At 47.9% G+C, this 25,876-nt stretch overlaps 1 protein-coding gene across 6 annotated transcripts in view; it reads right to left on the bottom strand.

Annotated features, from left to right (window-relative positions):
- Nucleotides 1-12,530: 12,530 nt before the first annotated feature.
- The window catches only part of LLGL2 (LLGL scribble cell polarity complex component 2), a 40,574-nt gene continuing 27,228 nt past the window's right edge, over nt 12,531-25,876 (bottom strand). For 3 of the 6 annotated variants that reach the window (XM_068151542.1, XM_068151543.1, XM_068151544.1), the window contains 17 exons: nt 25,582-25,799; nt 25,014-25,081; nt 23,791-23,944; nt 23,579-23,683; nt 23,022-23,314; nt 22,610-22,763; nt 21,592-21,742; nt 20,799-20,915; nt 20,160-20,326; nt 19,225-19,489; nt 17,948-18,101; nt 16,832-16,869; nt 16,324-16,371; nt 15,780-15,822; nt 15,489-15,543; nt 14,998-15,059; nt 12,531-13,375 (listed from right to left, as the gene is read on the bottom strand). In XM_068151542.1, the coding sequence (XP_068007643.1) occupies nt 15,006-15,059; nt 15,489-15,543; nt 15,780-15,822; nt 16,324-16,371; nt 16,832-16,869; nt 17,948-18,101; nt 19,225-19,489; nt 20,160-20,326; nt 20,799-20,915; nt 21,592-21,742; nt 22,610-22,763; nt 23,022-23,314; nt 23,579-23,683; nt 23,791-23,944; nt 25,014-25,081; nt 25,582-25,799 (2,084 nt within the window). In that variant the 3' untranslated portion in view covers nt 12,531-13,375; nt 14,998-15,005. The remainder of the gene's footprint in view (nt 13,376-14,997; nt 15,060-15,488; nt 15,544-15,779; nt 15,823-16,323; nt 16,372-16,831; nt 16,870-17,947; nt 18,102-19,224; nt 19,490-20,159; nt 20,327-20,798; nt 20,916-21,591; nt 21,743-22,609; nt 22,764-23,021; nt 23,315-23,578; nt 23,684-23,790; nt 23,945-25,013; nt 25,082-25,581; nt 25,800-25,876) is intronic. The other 3 variants (XM_068151545.1, XM_068151547.1, XM_068151546.1) reach the window with 3 other exon arrangements.

The raw sequence follows: 25,876 nt of genomic DNA on the forward strand, positions 1-25,876 counted from the left end.
GGCCATTTTCTTTGCTTCCCTGAAGCCTCACCAGCTTCTGGCTTTTTAAAGGGTTTTCTTCAACGGTGTCATCTTCTTCAGGCAAGGATTTGTTGCCCTTCGGCTGGCCTCTGCTCTTAGCTTCCCGCCGTCTCCTGCAGTGGATCTCTGCATCCCCTGGGGAGTTTGCCTTTTTCTCACCATGCAGCACCTTCTCTTTTCCAACCTTTTTGTGCTGAGTCTTGGATGGAGGCATTTCTCTAGTGCTCAGGATTATGCAAGAGCTTATCTCGGTTCACCTATGAAAGGAAACATTGTGCAGTTGGCTGTAAAAATAAGCTACAAAGAAAGGCCAGGTCCTCCCAGGCAGTAATTTGCCTCTTTTCCAGAGAGCCAAGCAGACATTTGCAGGACTGTACCTGTGCAGCTGAAGAGTGCCAGACTGGCTGTCCTGTCCCAGGTTAATCTCTGGCTCTTGTCATGAATCACCCTTATTTTCTTCTTTTATTAGGAATCTCAGCAGAGGCCAGTCATACACAGACAACTGAATGGATGTCCATGATTTCCCACAGCTGGCAGAGGCCTGATCACACTGTAATTTAAGGAAGAATGATTATCATGGAAGCATGGTCTGGGTTGGAAGGGACCTCCAAAGGTCATCTAGTTCAACCCCACTGCAGTAAGCAGGGACATCCTCAACTAGGTCAGGTGGCCCAGAGTCCTGTTGAGCTTGGGTATCTCCAGGGATGGGTCCTCAACTACCTCCCTGGGCAACCTATTCCAGTGTTCCACTAGCCTCATTGTAAAGAACTTACTCCTAACATAGTTTCATTCAGGGTTGGAAGGGACCACATGGATCATCTAGTTCCAACCCCCCTGCCATGGGTAGGGACACCCTACACTAGATCAGGCTGGCCAGAGCCTCATCCAGCCTGGGCTTAAACACCTCCAGGGACGGGGCCTCGACCACCTCCCTGGACAACCTATTCCAGGGTCTCACCACTCTCATGGTGAAGAACTTCCTCCTCACATCTAGCCTGAATCTCCCCACCTCCAGCTTCATTCCATTCCCCCTAGTCCTATCACTACCTGATATCCTGAGAAGTCCTTCCCCAGCCTTCCTGTAGGCCCCCTTCAGATACTGGAAGGCCACAATTAAGTCACCTCAGAGCCTTCTCTTCTGCAGACTGAACAGCCCCAACTCCTTCAGTCCAATGTTTTCATTTTTTGCTTCTCCAATAACCTTTGTGCTGAAGAAGAGGAACACTCCTAATGATCTACATCAGATGAAAGGACACTAAATAGTTAACTCAGTTTCCTAGAATCACGGTTAGAACTAGATGAACAACACTGGCCTGCAGGTTGAAAAGACACAATGCTGAGTAGATGCTGTACTGCTGACTAGAACTGAAAAGATCACAACTGACTGTTAACCAAAACAAACAGTTTTAACTCAAAGTGTAAAAGCTGAATTGATGCTGCAGCTCGAGAAGCTGTCCAAGCTGAGCTGATGTGCAAGTAGTAGAAAAGATGCAAAAAGATAAACCCTCCATTTTTGGTGCTTATTTGTTGCTCTTCCCCATTTATCTGGGCACTTCTCCCTTAACAAGCCAAGTACTTGGTAAATATAAATCTGTACTGCAATTACAATGAAATAGTTTCTGATTTCCCAGGGAATAAGGTTTTAGACGTTATGCAGTGCAAGAGAAGAACATTAACGAACAGATCACACCCCAAAACAAATAACACCTGTCCCTGAACAGCTCTCCTGAAACCTTACTGGAGGAGAGATTAAATAAATAAGGGCAAGAATGAGGAATGGGAAGGGGGGGGGGGGGGGGGGGGGAAGGGGGGAAGAGAAGAAACAAAGCATTAGAAAAAGAAACATAACAGAGTGGAAAACAACCCAGTGGTGTAAAACTGACATAATCTCTACAGGGAAAAGGCAGTTGAAACTAAGTTACCTCTGTAGCATAAATCTATGTTTCAGAATTGCCTCTGAAGAGGTGAAATAATGACAGAAGATGGATTGATTGTATTATTTATTTATTTATTCTTTAAGGACAGAGTTTTAGTTGCCCACAGCAAAAGGATTTTCAAATCCCAATAGCTGATTCTACCTCAGGATTGTTGTTGCTGCACAACTGTCCTGCAAAAGCACACTGAATAGATCCTGGCAAGCATTTGTGCATCAAAGAAAATTCCTAATGTGGGCCTTGTACTTGTCCCTGAAATTCCCTGGTTCCAGCTTTGCATTTGGTGTGATGGAGCTGGTTTTGAACGGCATGTTCCATGAACATGAGGCATTCAATGCCCTCCAGGATCTGGCTGAGCAAGAAGGCAAAAGTAAATAGATTTCCACCACCTAACAGCATCTCCACACAGCTCCTCTGCAGTGCATTGTTGTTAGCTGTCAGTCTAGGAAGCGTTCAGTGTTCTAAGTGTTAACCAGCACTACTTACCTCTTTATCTTTCCTCTAATCACAGGCAGGAAATAAAGGATGTAAAAGTGCCCAAAGGATTAGCCCTGACCTTCCAGCCTGTTGGAAAATACCACTACTATCCTTTCCACTTATGAAGATCTTTTATTTTATGAGTCAATCTCTTGCTGCTTCAGACAGACCAAAATACCACTCAGGCTCCAGACTCCACTTCTGCCCTTTTGTCTGGATGAAGTGCTAATGGCAGAGCCTGGTTTTGATTCCCCAGTCACTAAACACTTTAAGGCAAAGGTCCAAACCAGAAAACAGAAAGGGTATAACTGAGAGGAAACAACGAACCAGAGAAAGGAAAACTTGAAGGTGAATGGAAGACGAGAATGGGGCTAAGGGGAAAAAAAGAACCCAAACTTAGGAGCAAGGAAACCAAACACTCTGCAACATCTTGACAGAGGAAAGAATGGTAAAAAGCCTCCTGTTGGGTGCATTTGTAATTACCTTAGAGATTACCTTAGCTGATAATGGGAGAGGAACAAATCAGCACACAAGACAAAGAGCAACTCCCTGATTTATTGTTGCACTTTCATCTAATTCTCTGTTAAATTATTCTCTGCCTTTGCTCCTTCTTCCTCTTTCTGTTTTTCAGCCACTCCATTGGTTCTCTACAAGCAAAGAGAAACTTGCACCCATTGTAGCTTTAGTTACTCTCAAGATATAAGAGGGCACAGCAGACAAGATTTTGTTACTAACTCCTAAGCTTTCCACAGAGGGTTAAGTTATTTATTTAAAGGCTGAAATACTGCATCTGGAAGCCTTCAGTCAGATGTTGGATTATTATGGGATGCTGGCAACATATTTACCTCACAGCTCTGAATCCTGCATCTCAGTGATGATGGTTGCAGTCTACAAGCTCTGACAGCCACAGCCACACCAACAGGGACTGCAAAGATACCGAAGGGCCAGTGGGGAATTCCCGAGATGGGATTGAGCTGGGAGGATTAGCTATGCTACATGGCACAAATGTTTTCCTCCCCATAATGACAAGCAAACCCTTGTACACATGCTGAAAGCCCAGAAGAGTTCTGGCCAAGCTTTGTTGAAATTTGCTTCCATCCACAGGCCTCTGCCTTCCCCTAGGGGAAGGGGAAGAGGACACAGGGGGATGATTGCAATTCGGCATTAAGCCTTAAATCTTTGCAGCCACTGTAAAACCTGACAAGGAATGAGAATTTTTAACATTTAGTACCCCAGAAAGGGAGCCTGCTCTGCTGGATGGAAGTGCAGCCACTCTGCAGAATGCTCTATGACTTGCTTGCAGCCCCAACACTTGTGCAAGCTTCCTCACGAGCTATTTAAAAAGCAAAAGCCATCCAAAATATGCATTCCAGTACTTTGGGACAGACTGGCAAAGAACAGTGAGACAAAGTTTGCCTCACCTCAGTCACCCCAAGGAGGGCAGCAAAACCACATTTGAGACTTACACAACCCAGGAAGGCTGAGGCTCTTTAAAATGAAAGCAGCAGACTAGGTGCATGAAAAGTTTCATTGCAAATAGGTTTTTTTTTTGCTCACCACCCATTTTGGATTACGCTCTAGGAGACAAAAAATATCCTCCCCAACTGTTAAAAATCCAATATCTGCCTTTTCCCCCAGCTGCAGCTCTGATGTTGAACAAAAAGCTGCTGCCCTGGAGCACTCTTATGTACCTTTAAGGGCTCCTCAACAATCAATCTTCAGTGCTCCCTCTGAATTTGTTTGGGTTTTTTTTGCTCTGGTCCAGAGTTGGCACAGTTCAAAACATCTTGGGCATGTATAGTGCACAGGAGAATTCATCCTTTAACATCAAAGCCTCTTCTTTTATCCCACTCTTCAAGCAGCACTCTCTACAATATGCAGGTGTCTGGGCACCTTATTCCAGTCCCCCTCCCCTTGCTTAATATACCAATAATAGTGGCCTAGATCTCTAAATCCTGCACCAAGAGTTTTGTTACTGAGATTAATGGCAGCTGAATTAGTCTCTAAATCCTCAGTACAGAATAGTTGTTAATATTCTATCCTCCTAGGGGCTTAAAGTTGATACTGCTGCTCTACAATGCCAAATGCAGGAGAACAGAAAAGAAAACTAAGACATTTAAAAGTCTGCTTTTATGTGCCTCTGCTAGACAGTCATGTGTCTGCAAAGCTAAAGCCTTCTGCAACACAAAAACACTGCAATGCTTGGATCTTGGATGATGAGGAAGATCAGGAACACCGCCCAAATTTGTAGGCACAGGACTTTGGTTTGACTCACTCCCAAGCCTCCAGACCCCAGACTGACTGAATCCAGGTTAGAATGTGAAACCCCAGAGTTCAGAGTTCTTCTGAGACAGGGCTTCAGAGCAGATTGTTTTGTAACACCCCTGTCACTACTGGGAATGCTGAGATGATTCACTGCTTATATAAACAATTCCTTTGACATCAGACCTGCGCTGATTAACTGCCCTTGGACCATCTGCCTCCAGGACACACTGCAGCAGGTGAAAGATCCTCATCATCAGTTTTACACCAACTTTAGCTAAGCAACTACAGGGAAAAGAAAAATTAACAACTTTTGTTCTTCTTTTTTCTTTATAGAAGAAATGCTACTTCACATCAGAGAAAGGAGAACCTCAATGCTATTAAGAATCACAGCATGAATCTACAGACAAAAGGAAGAGCAGACAGCTCATGCTAATGTAAGACCAGTTGTGAGGTGAGCCTCTTCTTCCCTAAATACATTGATTCCTCCCAACTCATACAGAGAAGGTAGAATCATCAGCCTTATAGGGAAACACTTAGAACTTAATTCTTAGCAGGTTATGTTTTCATTGACCTCTACAACTTGCTCAGGCTCCTTCTTTATCGCTCTGCACAGTCACTTCTTCAACATACCTATGCTGTCCACCCCAGTTCCAGCCAGCTTCTCAGCTCCAGGTATCACAGGTCACATTCATGGATATGGTAATGAATTCCCTCTCCTGTACCTCACTTCCATGCAGCCCAGAGTTTGTTCAGAGTCCTGGCAAGTCTGCCCAGCTGTAGAGTCTGACATCAGCGCTGGCTGGGCTGTGCCCCAGCAGCAGATGATTACAGGCATATGGAAGGAAAGTGGCATCAATAATTCAAGGTTTCTCGTGGTGCCTGTGAACTTTTCAACCAGCAATACCACCAGCTGGCTGGCAGAGTTTTGGATAAAAGAAGAGGTGGGATTTCACCCAGGCAAGGGTCAGGCTCCAGACATGGCGTGTCTAGGTACGTCTCCAAAGAAAGACTGCAAAGGAGAGGTCAGTTCCAACACCAAAACATGTTTGCTATAAACCAAGAGGCTAGCAGACAAGGCACAGTGAATACTGTCTAAATAAGAGCTTAGGCTAGTGAACAGGCTTAAATCACAGGCCTCTTTCTTCTGCATCCCTGGAGTTTTATTTCAGGGAGCCAAGCACGGAGAGCTCAACCTCTACTCTCTCCCCCTTGCCAACACCAAGCTCTCTGCTGACAACAGCAAAGTAGTTTCCATCTTGGCACTGAAAAGACAGCAAAAGTAGCACCATTTTTGTCCTCATTATGCCTAAATCTCAGTCCAAATCTATCAGAGTGACTAAATCTCCTTTCAACTTGGATTTTCAAACAAAGCCATGCTCTGCTTTAAACAAAGCCTTTGCAGACAGGCTAAGGTTACTTGGAGAGCTGATTGTGTCCATGCAGCATTGCTAACTCAGTGATGGTTTCCCCCTCCTGTGGTTTTCCCCAAGAAAGCAGATGACAGAGCAAACACAAGTGCAGAGTGTAGTCTGTACCTGCAGTGCTCCTCTGCACTCACCAGATTGTGAAGGGACAACGTGGTTAGGACAGGATTTAACTCCCCTGACAATGACCCTGGTTCTTTAAGACAACCTACTCCCTCCCAAAAGTGCTTTCCAGAGGAGCTGGTGATTAAACAAAAAAACTCAGGTGTGGCCAGCAACCAGAACAAGTGACCCTAACCTAAAATGTGATGAGTTAAGATAAGATACTAGATGTCAGCAGCTCTAGTCTGGGTGTGGCCTGTTTTCCTATCTTCTCTCAAGAACCCCTTGGCTACTATGTGCTGTACTCAGAGGAGAGATAGGAAGGTAACTCAAACTTTAAAATGGCTCAATCACATCAGGGGGAAAAAATGAGAGTAAGAACTGATCAGAAAAGTGCAATTCCCTATAAATTCACAACCACCTTGTTGGGTTGGTAGTAGTTCAGGTAAGGAGCTGGTCAGTGCTGTTCCTAACTAGTTTTAAAATGATATTTGATGAATGTATAAAGAGGGTCTCTTCTTAGTTTCATTCCGTTGCAAAGCAGAACTGACAATCCAGTCAGCACCCTGCAGCCCATCAGACTGGTTTAAAAATAGCTTCCTCCTTTTTTGGGGGGTTGTTTCCCCACTAGGTCTCATCATATTAATCCAGAGAAGGGCAACAGAGCTGGGGAGGGGTTTGGAGCACAAGCCCTGTGAGGAGAGGCTGAGGGAGCTGGGGTTGCTTAGCCTGGAGAAGAGGAGACTCGGGGGAGACCTTATTGCTGTCTACAACTACCTGAAGGGAGGTTGTAGCCATGTAGGGGTTGGTCTCTTCTCCCAGGCAGCAAGCACCAGAACAAGAGGACACAGTCTCAAGCGGCACCAGGAGAGGTTTAGGCTGGAGGTGAGGAAGAAGTTCTTCATAGAAAGAGAGATTGGCCATTGGAATGTGCTGCCCAGGGAGGGGGTGGAGTCACCATCATTGGAGGTGTTTAGGAGAGACTGGATGGGGTGCTTGGTGCCATGGTTTAGTTGATTAGATGGTGTTGGGTGATAGGTTGGACTTGATCTCAGAGGTCTTTTCCAACCTGGTTAATTCTATTCTCCTAGAGAATTTCTATCTCCTAGAGAAAACACTCTACCTTCAGCCTGTTACCCCAAACTAATGAGGAGAGAAGATCCTCAAACTGCTCTCTCAGCTATTTTAAGATGAGCCAGAAGGTCTCCAGGGTCTTCTCCAACAACAACCTGAGGAAGTCAGATAAAGTATTAATGACTGCAAGGAGAAACCAAAACAATTAAGTTACATAGGTTCTAAAACAGCCTCCTTAAATATTTCAGGAGCACTTTGTTGCCCAGTTGTCTGCCATTCAGTGAGTCTGGGTGATCCTGTTACACTGGCAGCCAGCATCCCATGGCCCCTACTCAGAGGTCAGCCAAAACAGCAGACCCACACCTGGCACAGATGACATTGTGCCATCCCTTTATTTTTGTCTGTGCTGACAGACTCTGCACTACACTAAGACACAGCTCAGGCTTCCTCCTTTTAATCCCCTGGCCAACTGCTGCAGTTAGTGCCTAAAGAGAGCAAACTGAGGATGCAAGCCCAGGCAAGCCTGTATTACCTTTCATAGAACCATGGAACGGTTTGAGTTGGAAGGGACCTTAATGATCATCTAGTTCCATGGGCAGGGACACCTCACACTAGATCAAGTTGTTCGAGGCTTCACCCAACCTGGCCTTGAACGCCTCCATGACCTCCCTGGGCAACCTGTTCCAGTGCCTCACCACCAACACTGTCAAGAATTCCTTCCTAATCTCCAGGCTAAATCTCCCCTCTTCCAGCTTAAAGCCATTCCTCCTCCTCCTGTCACTACAAGCCCTTGTAAAAAGTCCCCTCCCAGCTTTCTTGGAGGCTCCCCTTCTGGCTGCAACAGATACAAACCATATCCTAAGAAACAGAACAATTAAGCTATAAAAGAAATTATTTCCTTCTTTTTGCTAACCAGACATGCCTCAGGCCTTATGACTAAGATGATAAATACTTTTCCTCCCAGCATTATGTTCTTCTAATAGAACTGTTAGACACATCCAGCAGATATTCAGTTGCTAAACATCTGAGGAAAGTTTGCATTACAACTGGAAAAAAAAAAAAAAAACACCAACCCCAAAACCACCCAAAACAAAACAAAAGAGCCCCAGGCCAAATTTTTCTAGGACTACAGAATTTTGGCACCAAATATGCAACTCCATAAAAGAGTTCATGTTACAAGAGAGCATTTGACCCAAAACTCGGGCCACTGTAAACCCGCATCCCATACTAGGTACCAAATATGTGTATTCAGATGGGGAAAATTTGGGCTGTTCTTTAGTTGTGGGCCAAGAATTTCCCCCTCTGCAGAGAAAAGGATCTGCAAGGGTTAGGGAGCATGCTGCCAGCATGGCTGTAAGAAGGGAATTTTTTTTTCCAAGGGCTGGCAGTTCACAGCAGCTCAGCTCCTGCAGCAAAGGGGCACTTGAGAGTGCCAGATCCCAAGGAGGCTGCATAAAGCAGGAGAAGGGGAGAGCGCTGCCAAAGCCTGACTGGCAATAACATTAATAAGAGCCAATGAGCCCTCAGAGTGCTTCCAAGCATTAGCTCTTGGAGACAGCAAGCTTCTCTCAAGGAGACAAGGGGAGCTCGAGAGAAAAGTAGAGGTAGGCACAAAACCCAAGGAGTTTGGCAGCAGCTGATTCCTCTGATCAGAACCAGGCTATTATTATTACTGTCAGCTGATGGGCAGACTAAGGGTAAGAGAATGGCTCAGAAGGCAGCTCCTGAAAGGGAGAGATACAGAGGGATTTTTTTTTCCCATTGCATTCAGAGAAGCTGCTTACAGACATTCATTGAAGACTCTACCCTTCATGGATGTCTCATCCCATCACTGATTTCACTTGCTGGTGGTTTTCTGACAGTGCAAAAAAATCCACCCTAGATCTGTCATGAGCCTTTCCAAGCTCTCCTGCTCAGCTCAGAATAAAAGTGAAAGCACCACACACAAGTTCCAGTGTTCCCCTGCTTTGGCCCTTTTGCTCTTTCTGCTGAATTTGAGGCATGGCAGCTCTAAAAGGATTCTCAATGCTGCTGCTCACAACAGTTAAGTCAAGCAGCTTACTCCACTGAATCCTTCAGTTGCAGGTTTCAAAGCATTGCTAAGCAAAATCTGCCATACATCAGCACACATCCTACACTCCTCAATCCCATTAACAGTCTGCTTTGTGCTTCCAGGAAAATAACAGGAAGCCTAGATAAAGTTGGTTCTGCTTTGACATCTAAATCCACTTTAAGGGGTACAAACTGGGACACTATTTCTGTCATTTACCTAACCCTTCCAGTGCACCTGTTGGATGTTTGAAGTTATGTAGGTAAAAAAATCATAGAATGGTCTGGGTTGGAAGGGACCTCTGAAGATCATCCAGTCCCAGCCCTTCTGCAGTAAGCAGAGGCATCCTCAAGTAGATCAGGCTGCCCAGAGTCCTGTTGAGCCTCACTTTAAATATCTCCAGGGATGGGGCCTCAACCTCCTCCCTGGGCAACTAGTTCCAGTGTTCCACCACCCTCACAGTAAACCTGTTCCTAATGTCCAATCTAAATCTCCTCTTCTCTACTTTGAAGCCATTGCCCCCCATCCTGTCACTGCAGGCTGTTGTAAACAGTCTCCAGCTTTCTTGTAGGTCCCCTTCAGGTACTGCTATTAGCTTTTCCCAGAGCCTCCTCTTCTCCAGGCTGAATACTCCCAGCTGCCTCAGCCTGTCCTTGGAGCAGAGGTGCTCCAACCCCCTGATCATTTCCATGGCCCTCCTCTGGACCCTTTCCATCAGGTCCATGTCCCTCCTATACTGAGGGCTCCAGAGCTGGATGCAGTACTGCAGGTGAGGTCTCACCAGAGCAAAGTGAAGTGGCAGAATCGCCTCTCTGGATCTGCTGCGCCAGAACCGCCTCTCTGGATCTGCCGCACCAGAATCGCCTCACTGGATCTGCCGCACCAGAACCGCCTCTCTGGATCTGCTGCACCAGAACCGCCTCTCTGGATCTGCTGCACCAGAACCGCCTCTCTGGATCTGCTGCACCAGAATCGCCTCTCTGGATCTGCTGCACCAGAACCGCCTCTCTGGATCTGCCGCACCAGAACCGCCTCTCTGGATCTGCCGCACCAGAACCGCCTCTCTGGATCTGCCACACCAGAACCGCCTCTCTGGATCTGCCGCACCAGAACCGCCTCTCTGGATCTGCCGCACCAGAACCACCTCTCTGGATCTGCCGCACCAGGATCACCTCTCTGGATCTGCCGCGCCAGAACCGCCTCTCTGGATCTGCCGCACCAGGATCACCTCTCTGGATCTGCCGCACCAGGATCACCTCTCTGGATCTGCCGCGCCAGGATCGCCTCTCTGGATCTGCCGCGCCAGAACCGCCTCTCTGGATCTGCCGCGCCAGAACCGCCTCTCTGGATCTGCCGCGCCAGAACCGCCTCTCTGGATCTGCCGCGCCAGAACCGCCTCTCTGGATCTGCCGCACCAGAACCGCCTCTCTGGATCTGCCGCGCCAGAACCGCCTCTCTGGATCTGCCGCGCCAGAACCGCCTCTCTGGATCTGCCGCACCAGAATCGCCTCTCTGGATCTGCCGCGCCAGAACCGCCTCTCTGGATCTGCCGCACCAGAATCGCCTCTCTGGATCTGCCGCGCCAGAACCGCCTCTCTGGATCTGCCGCGCCAGGATCGCCTCTCTGGATCTGCCGCGCCAGAATCGCCTCTCTGGATCTGCCGCACCAGAACCGCCTCTCTGGATCTGCTGCACCAGAACCGCCTCTCTGGATCTGCCGCACCAGAACCGCCTCTCTGGATCTGCTGCGCCAGGATCACCTCTCTGGATCTGCTGCACCAGGATCACCTCTCTGGATCTGCTGGCTGTACTTCTTTGATTGCAACCTAGACTGCCATTCACCTTCTGGGCTGCAAGCTCACACTGCCTGCTCATGTCCAGCTTCCAGTCCATCAGCACCCCCAAGCCCTTTTCTATAGGGCTGTTTTCTACCAGCTCATCCCCCAAGACTGTATTGATAATGAGGATTTTTCCAGCCCGGGTACAGAACCCTACACTTGATCTTCTTGAACCTCATGAGGTTCACCTGAGGAATGAGGAGAATGCTATAAATGGCTGCTGCCCCTCCTGAGCAGGATTGCCATGCCATGAGCCTGTCAGCAAACCAAATACTCAGAAGAGGCTGATTAGAATCAGTCCATCTGTGAGGAGCAGAAAGCAGCAGCTGGGTGATGCACGTGGACAGGATCACACCAGCTCAGAAGCTGCTGATTAAACCATAACTTCCTCTAAATTTGCAGCATCAGTGCCTGGCACAAGAGGTGGAAAACAGCAGGCCACCTTTCCATTAGCCTCCAGCCTGCAGCAATAGGAACAAGGAAATAATGAGGCTAGTAGAAATAAGGAAATAGAAACTAGGTTGTGAGACCACAGTGGGTGGGAGAGAAGGCTCTCTAAAACCTCATTAGCAAAAAAAATTAACTCTCAGTAGTTCTAGAAGGAAGAGTGCCTGAAACACTACAGCTGGGCATTCAGCAGCAGCAACTCTGCAGCCATATTCTCCTGCAGAATAGAAAGTGCTGCTCCAGTACTCTTAAGATAAAGTAAGGATCCCTCTGCCTTGCTTGGGAAGACAAAAGCAGAGCTCAAATAAAAGAGGGCTTTCAAGGAGAGGTTTCCAAAGCATGATGATGACAGCTCAGCACCCAGCCTGGGAAGACTTAGTTCTTTCTCACTGCCTCTTCTAGTGTTACAAGCAAGTTACAGGAGAGAAATGGGAGAATACTCTGTTCATTTCCTTATGTGGAAAGGAACGAAGCAGTGTCAGTTCAGGGACAAAGGAAGCAGAACACTTAAAAGAGTAACAAACTGCTCAGCATGGAGTTCTTCACCAGTTTTCCTTCAAAATCCATTGGTTCAGCAGCCTTGCCTTGTTTCTCCCTTCAGAACAAATGTTTCTCCCTTCAGTATGCTATCACCCAATTCAATTCAGGACAATCCAGCAGATGACCTCCCAGGGACAATGAGCTGAACCACTGCCCTTTCCTGTCAGTGTGATGCATCAGTCTGCTTGCCACAGGTGTCTTCTCCAAACCAGGCCACTTAATGTGCAGGAATACCCTAGGCCTCTCCAGCACACAGAGGGGAGAGCTCCACCTTCTTCAGGGGGTAAGCAGGCACGAGCCTGCTGCCAGGGGGAAAGAAGCTGCTGACGGAAAGAACAGAGATGAGAGCAGACCAGGATCACAAAAGGGAATTTATTTCCAAACAAAACAAAAAGAGAGCAATGTAGTGTTGAAAGAAAACAAATCAAATTCAATTAGTTTGGGGTGTGGTTTTTTTTTGTTGTTGGTTATTTGGTTGGTTGGTTTTTTTTTTCCTTTCTGATTGGAATGGCTACAAAAATAGATTCTACCCAAATCCATCAAAAGTTAACAACAGTACCATAACAAAACAAACCCCACCCCCACCCCCCAGAGTTTACTCATTCAGGTACCACATACAGCAGTCACAGGAATCTAGCATATATTATTTAAATGCCTTTTTTTTTCCCCCCCTCCCCTTCCTCCTTTCTTCTCCTTTGAAAAAGTCGATCTCTAAAAGGTTTCTGTTAAAACTGAAATACCCACAGGCTCTTCACAAAAATATAGATATATAAAAAGAAAACCCATCATCATTTTAAACCAGTTGGAGGTAACAGTGTGCATTTATTAAAATCCTGCCCCCCACAGGCAGTAGAACTTTTCATAATTTAAAACCCAGCCCAGTAGAAAAGAAATGTGCAAACGTCTGTCAAAGCCGGATGTACTCGAAGAGGCTTGCGGTGCGCCGGGACCTGGCGATCGGCTATCCGTCCTAACGCAAGGCAGGGCTCCGACAGGAGAGGTCTCCAATGAGGCACTAAGAGGGGAGGGCAGAGGCGGAGGCTGGCAGGCAGGCAGGCGGACGCCGGCGAGGTGCAGCTCAGGGAGCCTGCGCTGCCGCAGGGAGCGGTGCTGCCTCTCCCCAGGGACGGTTTGCCCCAGTCAGTAGTGGTTATGGCACTTGATCCAATGCCGCAAAGTCCGTGGTGAGTCCTGGTCACTCTGCTTTGGGGTGAAAGAATGCAAAAGCCCTGTTAGGAAACAGAAGCTGAAACCTTATGAGAGCTAATGAATGAGGTTGATAAACTTATGAGAGCTAATGAATGAGGTTGATAAACTTATCATAGTATCATTCAGGGTTGGAAGGGACCACAAGGATCATCTAGTTCCAACCCCCCTGCCATGGGCAGGGACACCCCACACTAGATCAGGCTGGACAGAGCCTCATCCAGCCTGGGCTTAAACACCTCCAGGGATGAGGCCTCAACCACCTCCCTGGACAACCCATTCCAGGGCTTCACCACTCTCATGGGGAAGAACTTCCTCCTCACATCTAGCCTGAATCTCCCCACCTCCAGCTTCATTCCATTCCCCCTAGTCCTATCACTCCCTGAGATCCTGAGCAGTCCCTCCCCAGCCTTCCTGTAGCCCCCTTCAGATACTGGAAGGCCACAATGAGGTCACCTGGGAGCCTTCTCTTCTCCAGACTGAACAGCCCCAACTCCTTCAGTCTGTCCTCACAGGAGAGGTGCTCCAGCCCTCTGCTCATCCTTGTGGCCCTTCTCTGGACATGCTCCAGCACCTCCAGATCCCTCTTGTAAGAGGGGCTCCAGAACTGGAAGCAGTACTCCAGGTGGGGTCTCACCAGGGCTGAGTAGAGGGGGAGGATCACCTCCCTTGCCCTGCTGGCCACACTTCTCCTGATGCAGCCCAGGATCTGATTGGCTTTGCGGGCTGCAAGTGCACACTGAGAGCTCATGTTGAGCTTTTTGTCCACCAGCACCCCCAAGTCTCTCTCCTCAGGGCTGCTTTCCAGGCAGTCTCTGCCCAGCCTGTATTTCTGCCTGGGATTGCCTCGACCCAGATGCAGGACCCTGCACTTGCTCTTATTGAACTTCATGAGGTTGGCTTGTGCCCACCTCTCCAGCCTGTCAAAGCTAATAAATGAGGTTGATATGCTCAGCAGATGATTCCTAGAAGGAACCTCAAAGATCATCTAGCTCCAACCCCCCTGCCACAGGCAGGTACACCCCCTCCACTAGACCAGACCGCTCAAGGCTTCCTCCAACCTGGCCCTGAACACCCACCTCCCTGGGCAACCTCTCCCAGTGTCTCACCACCCTCACTGGAAAGAATTTCTTTCTAACATCCAGTGTAAATTTGCCATCTTGAAGCTTCAATCCATTCCCTCTTGTGATGGAAACCTGCACTCATTTGTTAGTAGAAAAATCTGCACTATAGCAAACCAAAAGGAAGTTCTCTGCAACTTGCTCTCTACAACTACCTGAAAGGAGGCTGTAGAGAAGTGTGTGTTGGTCTCTTCTCACAAGTCAAATTGATAGGGCACAAGGAAATGGCATCAAGTTATGCCAGGGGAGGTTTAGGTTGCATTAGGAAAAAAGCTTATCAAAGACTGTCCAAAACCCATCTCTGGGTATATTTAAAAGCCACCTAGATATGGTGCAGTCGTGGCTCTGGTAGAGTTAGGTAATGGTTGGACTTGATCATCTTTCCAGCCAGAGTGATTCTGTGATTTAAAGAAGCTGAACTTTATCCCCAGACTTCATTCTACTTTCTGCTGCCTTTGGCTACTCCACTGCTCCTGAGGTAGCTTTAGCCTCCCCTACCTCCTCCATTACTTAGTCCGTGTCCTAGGGGATTTCTTGCCGAATTTCTTTCTGCACAGCTCCTGCAATGACACAAGAGAGGACTCATTATTGCACTGCACTCATCAGCCCATCCACTCCCAGCTGCTGACAGAAGACCAGGATTAGGTAGTGTCCAGAGGAAGTGCACAGAGCAGAGCATGTCAGGCAGTCACCTGTCCTTACACACCAGCAGTTACCAATCCCACCAAGCCTCCTGGCAGACAGTAGGTCCTTTGCCTACACTTCCATAGCCCCTGTCACCTGAACATCAGTCTTCTAGGGAGACAAGATAAAGTCCCGCACCCGCGGTGGTAGTTTAGCTCTACTGTACAGATAGAATGGGAGCAGAGAGACTGAACGTGTCCAAGTGACAGTGTCAAGCCAGGATTAAAACTCCAGAGTCCCATCCTCGGCCAGCTGAGCCCATGTGGCCTGCCCATAGATCAGTATGGGTTGACACAAATAGAAACCTGTATGCGAACACTCAGAGTCCTGTTCCTTGGGGCTGTGGGAATGTGATCTCTCCTGCTTTTCGGAGAGAAAGAGACAAAGCATTACTCATCAAAAGTACCGAGGGACAACACCTGCAAGAGAACCTGCCTCTGTCTTACTACTGCCCTTTGGTAGCTGCTGGGACACATACATGACCAGACTCCAGTGCGAGGGGTCCCTCTCATCGTTGGGCATCCCCCTGCTTTCAACTAGAAATGCCCTCCCTCCCCAGCCCCCGCCATCAGGAACAGAAGCTGGATGATACTCACCCTCTGCCCCCCTCCAGAGTACTCTGGATCTCCTTCAGGACTTCTGGAAAGCAGAGGGTTAAAGCAGTGAGCCAGACCGGTGGAGATCTGCTTTCAGGCAGCAGCCCAGCCACATTCCATCCCCCTCCCCCCAACAGCTTTTAAGATCTGCCTCCCACACCACCGAGGTCAGACCTACTGCACTGCCCCTGCAGCAGCACCAGCTCTTTACAGAGCAGGCTGGCAGAAAGGACTGGAGCAGGCATTTGCTAGAGGAAATGTTGCCATTCCCAGAGTGCCAGAGCCCCAAAGGAGCAGTTTGTGCCAGCTGTCGTTTCACACACAAGTCCTGCTGGGAAGCAACTGCAGCTCTGGGGAACAAGCCCTGCCTGAGGGCCTGGCTATCAGTCTGACCTTTGCACCCATTCAGAATTTCCACCTCTTTTGTGTCACTGCAGACTCCTCAGAACTGACTACAGGAACCCATAAAATTCCCAACAGCTTTTTTCTTTTCCCTCCAAGAAAGGCACCTGCCCTGTCAGTAGCAAGGACTCATCTCACTCACTTTCATCATTGAGCAAGGCATGTTCCATCAGCCTTCCAGACTTCCTCTCTACAAAAAGAGAAAGAAAAAAGCAGCTTTTTACCTAACATTTTCCCCTTTTCATGCAATATGTGCAGTTTTGACAACACACAGTAGAACTGCATTATCTTTTTCCTCCTGTTAAGTGCTTTTTGACTCAACTGAATGCTTCACATTCTGAATCCTTAAAGCCTCTCACACCCTGAACTGTATTTTCCAGCAATACCAGTTTGGCTAACAGAAGATCTCATCTGTAATTTCAGACTTTATCTTGCCACAGCCTCCTCCTTCCAGCAGGAGCTATCTTCTGTCCTTTCAAGGCAGCCTTGCCACATGCAACTTACTTTAAAGCTAGCAACTACTATGTCCAGGCAGTTTTCCTTACTTCCCCCATTTTCAGGTAGGAAACACCAACTGTAGCATCAGGAAAGACTGTGTCAGGCTTGCACCCCACCATGCTACATTTAGTACAGTCACTTTTTTTGCTTACCATCTTCTCCATAGTCACCTGAACTCCTTCCTGGTGCCCTAGGAAAGGAGGCAGAAAACAAACACTGACTGTGAGGCACAGGGGGGCAGAGAATTCGTGGATACTCCTGGCAGCTCCAAGAAGTTCCACTCCATGCTAACAAAATGGTTTGTCGAGCAAGAATGGAGGAAAAGGCTTCATCACAGAAATCTGCAGGCACCACAGAACATCTCAAAACTTTGGAATGAAATTCCTACAGGATCTCCATGACTGTCAGATCTGCTGCTTACTCCTGACGTTCCAAGGGGAGAAGCAGCGCACTGGATTTCCCTTACACAGAGCAACAGTTTGGCCACGCCAGTAACACCCAGTCCCTGAAGCATGCAAGAGCCAAGTGGCAGTCAGACACATCATTAGGGAACAAGTACAGCAAGCCAGAGCTTACAGTTTATGGCTCTAGCTTAGGGATACTAATTCCAGTGCTTCACTACTTTGTCCCACCAGCTGTACTACTGCAGGTAGGAAAGTCATCAGGCAGAAGGTTGCATTTCCTCCTGATGCCAATCCATCCAGGGATGTTGTTAACAAACTTCAGCCATTTTTCTCTCCTTTTTTTTTTTTTTTAAAGAAAAGTCCTCAACATAATGCAGAGCTTTGCTGGAAACAGTTGAGCAGATCACAAAACAATCACAGAACACCAGGTTGGAAGAGTCTCCAAGGCCCAACCTTTCTAGGTAACAGTATAAATGAGACAGCCTAGCATGCTACCCTGCCAAGCTGAGTCTTAAAACTGTCCAATACAGGGGAATCCACTGCTTCCCTTGGGAGATGATTCCAACCTCTAACTGTTCTCATACTGAAACATTTTCTTCTGGAGTCCAACAGGAATCTCCCCAGGAGTAATGTGGACCCATCACCCCTTGTCTTTTCCATGCAGCTCTTTGTTAAAAGGCAGTCTCTCCATCCTCCTGGCAGCCACCTTTCATGTTCTGGCTCATGGTAATAAGGTCTCCCCTGCATCTTCTCTTTTCAAGGCTGAGCAAAGCCAGTTCTCTCAGCCTTTCCTCATGTGGCAGGGCTCCCAGCAGACCTCATTACTCAGTCACAGACAGTGGGTAAGAGTTTTAGAGGCTTTACCTGGATTTTCTTGCAGCATTCTCCACACCAGGCTTGTTGTGCACATGATTGTTGCTTGTAACCTCGGGCGCGTCCACAATGCACCGGGGCTCCACCAACCACTTGGTTGAAAGGGAAAACCTCTCAAACTCTGATGGTGAGATCAGGTAGAAACCTGCAGATGATTGGGAATTGTTAAGTGATTCTCAAGTTCAAGACTACAGCTCCAGAACTAGAGGTGATCCACAACCACAGGATCACAGAATAGCTTAGGTTGGAAGGGATCTCAGAGATCACTGATCTAAGCATCCTCTGTGTTTGGCAGAAAGGGTTTGCATTTCTTCCTATCTAAATAAGGAATCATTGAAGGAGACATTACCCCAGTTTCCCAAGGACTGCTTAGCCTAGAGACTGGGCAATTTAAGACTATGCTGAGAGTTAACTGCATTGTCCTGTGCTGACACTTAGAAAAAGCAGCACAGAAAGATGCAAAAGCTGAACTGCAAAGCCCCGTCAGCAGCCACAGGATGTTGGATCCCAGTTTGGCAATTTGAATGTTGAGCCACAGGCATGCAGAGCAGGCCCAATGCAGCCATTCCCCCAGTGTCTGCTGCTCAGAGAGCCATCCTCCTGATTCTAGAAAAGAGGCAGGTGGCCAGATGGAACCTACCTTTGGGGCACGCCCAACCTGTAAGCTGAAAACCAGCATATCCCTTCACAATAATGGAATAAACTCACTTCTGCTTTTGCCAATTCGTGTGTCTATGTTCTTTTGGCAACAGGTACTGTCCAGAAGCATGTAACACAGAGATTTGTATACTACTACAGATACACAGAACATGTCTGGTTGGAAGAGACCTCTAAGATCATGCAGTTCAACCTTTGACCCAGCACTGAAGGGTCAACACTAAACCACATCCCTAAGCACCAGGCCCACAGGCTGCTTGAACTCCTCCAGGGATGGTGACTCCACCACTGTCCTGCGCAGCCCATTCCAGTGTTTGAGAACCCTTTCAGTGAAGACACATTTCCTAATATCCAGCCTAAACCTCCCTTGGTGCAGCCTGTAACTATTTCCTCTGGTCCTGTCATTTGTCATGAAGAAGAAGACTGCCCCCTCCTTCCTCCAACCTCCCTTCAGGGAGCTGTAGAGGTCTCCCCTCATCCTCCCTTTATCTAGACTGAACAACCCTGGCTCATACAGTCACATATGTACACAGCCCTAACACCAAACTAATGCCTTTTTGATTCTCTCAAGCACACAGCAGAGGCAGATGACCTGGAAGGGCAGACCTCACCTTGGCCATACTTGGTGAAGACGCAGGAGGCGATGCCACTCACGTCCTCTTTGCGGATGCATGGGTAGCGAATTTGTAACTTGAGGAAGGGCAGTGAGATGATCTGAATGTCTCCCAGGTTGGTCAGGACAGCCAGGTCATTCTCACTGTAATCATCAGTCTTGCAGCTGCCAAAGTTTGCAACTGTCACCTTTCGTACCCTACAGCCTTCCAGGGCAGTCAGCTTGAGCTTCAGTTTGGAGCTAACCTTGGGTAATGTGAATACCTGTCAACAGAAACAGGATGCTGATGTCTCTCTCCAGCACCACAGCCACACCCCAGGACAGCTGCTGCTCCCTTAAACAAGGTTTTCATTCACATTGACTACACACAGGTGTCATCTGAGCCACTGGCTCCCCACTCATGGGACCAGTAGTAATCAATCAGAGTCAGAAACTATTTCTGGTCTGACATCCATCGGTTTTACCCTTCAGGCTGCAAACTGCATTGCTCCCCTAGTCCTTTCAACACCCCTCCAGAGAATTACTGCAGAAAGAGGACAGAGTTTACACCAACCATGTGCTCTTCTGCATTAAATAGCCTAAAGCAGGATACTTCAAGTCTTCTATGCTGACTAGTTAGTGTGCAAAACAAGCAGCTTTTTAGCTGCTTTACAGAACTCCCTACCCATTTCTGCTTCTGTACCAACCATGGCAAAAGGTCTTTCCCAAAAGCAGCCTTGTCCAAAGAGTGTAATGTAACACAGGAATGCAATACCCAGTTTGTCAGCTCACTTCTGATTTATGGGCTGCACCAAACTGAAAGGCTGTCCCAGGGGTATTGTTCAGGTACAAAAGAATGAGCACTCCCCCAAGAGTTCTCTCTCCACTGAGCACTGCTCAGTGCTTCAGCAGATTTTATGCACAGTCCATATCCACCTCTTGGGTGATACTTACCTTAAATTGCTCCTCAGATACCACCAACAACTGGTGGCTGCCTTGCATATCTGGACTCTTAGAAAGATCATGTGCTACTTCTAGAGGCTCTGGGAGAGGAGTGCTGCGTCCATCCAAGACAAGTATACCGACAACAGGAGCTCTGTGCATCAGCTGAATCTCTTTGGCTAGACAAGCAAGATAAGGAGGGAAATAAACAAACAGAAAAATCAACCAAGAGTCTAGTCAGAGACATTGCATTAGAACTTCACTCTCATCCTCTCAAAGCTAGAGACCTCTACAATGTAGTTCCAGAAACCCTACCTGAAAAGGTTTACTAGTTAAAGGGCATGTGGACTGAGCTGGTTCTTGTTAAACAGTAATTGTTGTTATCTGTAGATAGCAGGCCCAGCTGTCAGAATAAGCTTCAGTGGCAGCTGACACAAGTTTACATCTCTGCAGTCAGCAGGAGGTGGGGCTGAGGCAAGTTGGGCAATGCTGGGGCTCACTGACTCCAGCTGCTGCAGAGTTCCCCTCAGCTCAGACACCACTCTGCTCCCACGGACAAACAGCAGTAACTGAGCTGCCTCACTTTTCTCTATGTACCTCCTGGTCGTATGAGTGATACTCCAGGACCTCGCTTTCAGGAGACATACTCACCCTGCTCTGCCCTGACAGGTTCATCCATCCTCCTCTCTGCTGGGGGGACACGCAAACAGAAGGCGTAGACTGTACCTCCATTGGTGCCTGCCCACAGGGACGGGCAGTGGCGGGAGCCTGCAGCAAGAAGGGGGGGTCATGAGCAGGGCACTATCTGTGAGAGCCTTGGGTAACTGCTTTCCACTAGCTAAACATATCCTCCCTCCATTTATAGCCTTAAATATTAGGGCAGAATGGCAGGTTCTTAGCACTTCTTTTCCCAATGTGTGTCCCTCAACAGCCCTGATAAAGGACAGAGCGAGTGAGTAAAGGGAACAGAGTGCTGCCTCCATCAGACATCACAATTGCTGCACCCAGTTTGCACATTTGTATCACATATAAGCAGAGTAAACTTGTGCATAACCTCAGTCTGGGCTCTGATGCACAGCCAGACACCACCCTGACCAAAACCAAAAGGTTCTGCTGGGAGCAGGGATGAACTTTACAGAGCAATGAGACAAGGAGAAGCTTATACTAAAAATTCAGCTGAAATTACAGCACATTTGAGAACCACACATAAAGGCTGCATCCAAAGATGAACTACCTCCTTGCTTTGGACTAACCAGCAGCCAGAATGGCTAAACAACAGCTCTGCATGGCAACATATGCTCTTGTTCTATATTAGTTCTTCAGCACAGCACAAAGTAGGGCACAGGAGGTGCCCAGTTTTCCTGGCAGTAAATTCTAATATATTCCTTGGCAGGAGGAGGAAAAAACCTATGTGGAAGAAAAGAGAGAGGCTTTTTCTACTCACTGTCTCTCAAGAAGGTATCAGCAAAATACAAGGTTCGCACAAAGCCAGTGAAAGAGTCTTCTGCAGAGCGGGCTTCGATCTTCCGCTGAACGGGAGCCAGCTCCATCTCCTGCAATGCGTCCTGGTCAAACTTGGCATTTGCTTCTTGCACCTTCACAGATGAGGAGGCAGTTTGTCAACCAGGCAAAGACACAGGGAAACAGACACAGATAGTAAGAGCAGCAGCAACAGAGTGGGAAAGCGCCATCAGCCCAGTGAACAAGTACATGGAATCATAGAGTGGTCTGGGTTGGAAGGGACCTCTGAAGGTCATCCAGTCCAACTCCCTCTGCAGAGGCATCCTCAAGTAGATCAGGCTGCCCAGAGCCCTGTTGAGCCTCACTTTAAATATCTCCAAGAATGACACCTCAACCTCCTCCCTGGGCAACCTGTTCCAGTGTTCCACTACCCTCATAGTAAAGAACTTGTTCCTAACATCCAATCTAAATCTGCTCCTCTCTAGTTTGAAGCCTTTGGCCCTGGTTTTGTTACTGCAGGCCTTTGTAAACAGTCTCTCTCCATCCTTCTGGTAGGCCTCCTTCAGGTACGGGAAGGCTGCTATTAGGTCCCCCTGGAGCTTCCTCTTCTCTAGGCTGAACTCCCCAAATCCCTCAGCCTGTTCTCATAGCAGAGGTGCTCCAACCCCCTGATCATTTTCATGGCTCTCCTCTGGACCCTCTCCACCAGGTCCATATCCCTCCTAGACTTAGAGCTCCAGAGCTAGATGCAGTACTACAGTTGAGGTCTCACCAGAGCAGAGTACAGCATCAGAATCACCTCTCTGGATCCTGCAGTGTTTCTCTCCAGGCAGGACATCTGCTCTAAAGCTATGACCATCTCATCTAACAGCAGCACCAGAAATTGCTGTTCTGTCCCTTTTACTGATAGCAGAGCAGGACCACCTCACGCTCTAGACAGGCCTCTGCATGCCCCAAGCTGTAAACAGATGTGATCTCCCAAAGAAAGTGGCCCCCCTCACCTCTGAGGCATTGCCACTACCTCCCCGGCGCTTCCTGCTGGACACCCTGCTCCTTCTGATCCTCCTGAACGACTGCCGGAGGGACTTCTTCAAGGATTTCACCCGAGACAGGGGCCCTTCTAAGGCCAGCTGGTCACTGGGATGCAGTGTACACCTGAAAGGAGGAGACAGAAAGCACATGGACACTTTCTACTGGGTGGAAATCAGGTCCAGAAGTCCAACAGGACACACAGATATGTCAGTGTGTTTAAATATTCTTGAGGGGTCTTTCAAGGACAGAGTCCAAGGCGGTGGGGCCCCTTGCTACCATGACTGCTCTTGAGAAATTGCTTATCACAGCTTGCTTTGTTAGCAATTCCAGGCCATCTGTAGCAGAGGATTACCACAGACCTCCTGGAAAGAAGACACTTACTTGACAAAGACCAGTCGTTTCTGCTGGTGGTCAAAAAGCCCAAACCCATGACTGGTACCAAAGGCCACAAGCTTCCATTCAGAGTGAAGGGCCAGGGAGGTGACCACAGCTGGTGGCTGGCATTGGACAAGGACAAAGGGCTGAAAGCCAGCTTCAAATCGAACAGCTCCATCTCGAGTTCTTAGCTTCTCGTGACCTTTCCACCGATAGCCCTCTTGGTCCTGCAGGAGATCTGCTTCAGCATGGTCCACAACATGCTCTGCATCTTCATCATTCAGTTCCATCACCAGCACCTGAAAGGAGGGGGACGAACTGCTACAGCTTTTGCGGTTCTCCGAGCTGTGGGCCCCAGCAGCTGCATCCCTCAGGGCAGACACACAGCATTAGATAAAAGTGTCTAAAATACAGGGTAGAGAAAGCAGAGAACTGAGAGACAACATTTCCAGCAATCAATTTGCCACTAGAGAAATGAGTATTTCAGACTTCAACATTATCTCCAAGGTGCACTGTAACAGCCTGCACCAAAAGCAAGGTCCATGCTGACTGGATTTCAATACCTGTCCTGCTGTACCAGCTACGGCCAAGTATCCGCTGTATTTACACAGGTAGATCTTCTGGATGCCAAGTCTTGGATCATCACTGTAAGGGTCAAAGGTACCAACCTAGACAAGGGAAGACACAGTGGCTGGGATTTGCAGATGGATTAACTGGGGCAAGAATCAAGGCCCTTAGGTTCTCAGGAAGCTTCCACAAGCAACAGCTTTCCTACCTTGCGAAGCGGAGGCCACTCGTCCTCACCCAGCATGTTCATGTTGTCATTGGGGTCAGCATCAGTGAGAAACACCCTCACTGTGCTTAGCTTATAGAGGAGGTGTAGGCACACACCAGATGCATCCCAAAACCTCACAGTGCCATCTTCATGCCTGTGTGGGGAGGGTTACAGAAACACAGCTTGTACAGAACTGCAAATCACCCACAGGAGGACGACAAAACAGAGGGGGGGAAAAACACAACCAAAGGTTAAACCACGGTGCTTACAAAGCCCTGAGCTCTGGCAACTTAAGAGCTTCATGGGAAAGGGTTTGGGTTTTCTTTTAGTTGCTTTTGGGTTTGCTTTGTGGAGTTTTTTTTGGTTAGATTTTGTGTGTGTGTGTGAGAGAGAGAGAGGAGAGAGGTTTGGTTTGGTTTTGTTTTACATCGGTTGGGTTTCTTCTTCAACCCAGTTTGCTCTCAATGATCTGACCCCAGTGTGAAAATTTAAGGTTACTCCAAAAAAAGCATTGAAAAGGGTTAAAAACACCAAACCAAACACCAGGGAGGACAGAAGGAACAACTCATCCTGACAAAAATACTATTGCTGGGAGGGAAGGAAATAAATCAAGCTTTAATCTTAGTTCTCCAGCTGAAAACTGGCAATGCTCTGCCAGCATAAGGGTGAAGACTTCTAACAATGTGTTGCATCACAAGTGAAATCTGAAGAGAAGACCACTGAAATTCTTAAAAGTGCTTTGGAAAGAAAAGGGTTTGCTTTTATCTGATGAGACAAACTCTGCCCAGCTACTTCCACCCTTCAGTCCATGCTGATCAAAGCAGACAGGTGTCCAAGCCAACCTCTCACTTTGAGGTTCAGAACAGTGTAAGGGAGGGGAGAAAATGCTTCAAAACCTGTAAGATTAAGCTCCCCTTTCTTACATTGCTCCCTTTGAACCAATCTGGCTTACCACCTGCACTTCTACACTGATATCTGAGGGGGAATGGATAACAAGTCAGAGCTACAAAGAAGCTGCCAGCTTTATAAGTCATCAATGGACATCCTGATCCACTTCCTCAGAAGCAGTACAATCAGTTACCTTCACAAAGCCAAAGCTCTATCACCAAGTTGGAGCCCTCTAAGATGAGTAGACTTTAATCCCATGGGGAAGCCTCAGTTAGTTCAAAAGGAAGAAGAGAAAGTGGAAAGGGCTCCTTGCTTGTGATCAGGCAGGTACATACCCTGTTAGCAGCAAGTCCCTCTGCGGAGGATCCGGAGCTATGTTGGTGCCACCATCGATTGGCCACGGCTACAAATACATGAAGGGAAGACTGTGATTTCCTAGGCAGTGACAGCATGAAGAGAATGTGCAGTCAGCAGGAGAGCATGAACTCCAGTGCAAGTGGCAGTGAAACAGTCCATGCTGTTAGCTTTTGTTTGGATTAGATGTTCCTGTTCTGACACCAGCTGTGCTTTTTAGAAGTTATGCTACACATTTCCTCAAGAAGCTGTGCCGAAAGCCTCATGCTTCTAAACCAAGAAGTTTGTTACCACTGACAGCTGGAAACACTCAGACTTTCCTTCTAGCTTGTCAAAGCCTGAAAAAAATATCACATTTTAATCCCCCAGTGTGAGCAACTGTATTGGTGGTGCTCTGGGAAAGAGCCTTTCTTGACCCTATTAAGAGGCAGGACAACGTCTGCTGGGACTCATCCCTGCCCAGAGTCAGCAGCACAGACCACCCACAGTCTCAGCACTCAAGCTATTCTTAAATGCATGGGAACACATGGATGCTTAAAGCTGCCATACCATAGTGGAGTAGTGAATGTTCTGCTTGCTCCCAGCACTGATAATCCTCTCCCACAGCTTCAGTGGGATGTTGGAGACGTGGTGCGAGCAGGTGATGGCTGAGCAATGGAGGGAAGCCAGGTAGGGAGGATGGACTGCTGGCCAGCCTGGAGTTTTCAAGTCTATGACCACCAGCTCTTCTTCTGCCAGCACAACCATAGCAGAAGGGTCATCAAACTCTGCAGAAACAAGATTCATTGAGACTGACAGAAATGCCCATGCAAGGCTAATAGAAACAAGCTTCCTGTAAGGCTTG

This window comes from Melanerpes formicivorus, unplaced genomic scaffold (assembly GCF_026170545.1).
Source record: "Melanerpes formicivorus ecotype bairdi unplaced genomic scaffold, bMelFor1.0.p_v2 SCAF_21, whole genome shotgun sequence".
In the NCBI taxonomy this organism is placed as follows: Eukaryota; Metazoa; Chordata; class Aves; order Piciformes; family Picidae; genus Melanerpes; species Melanerpes formicivorus.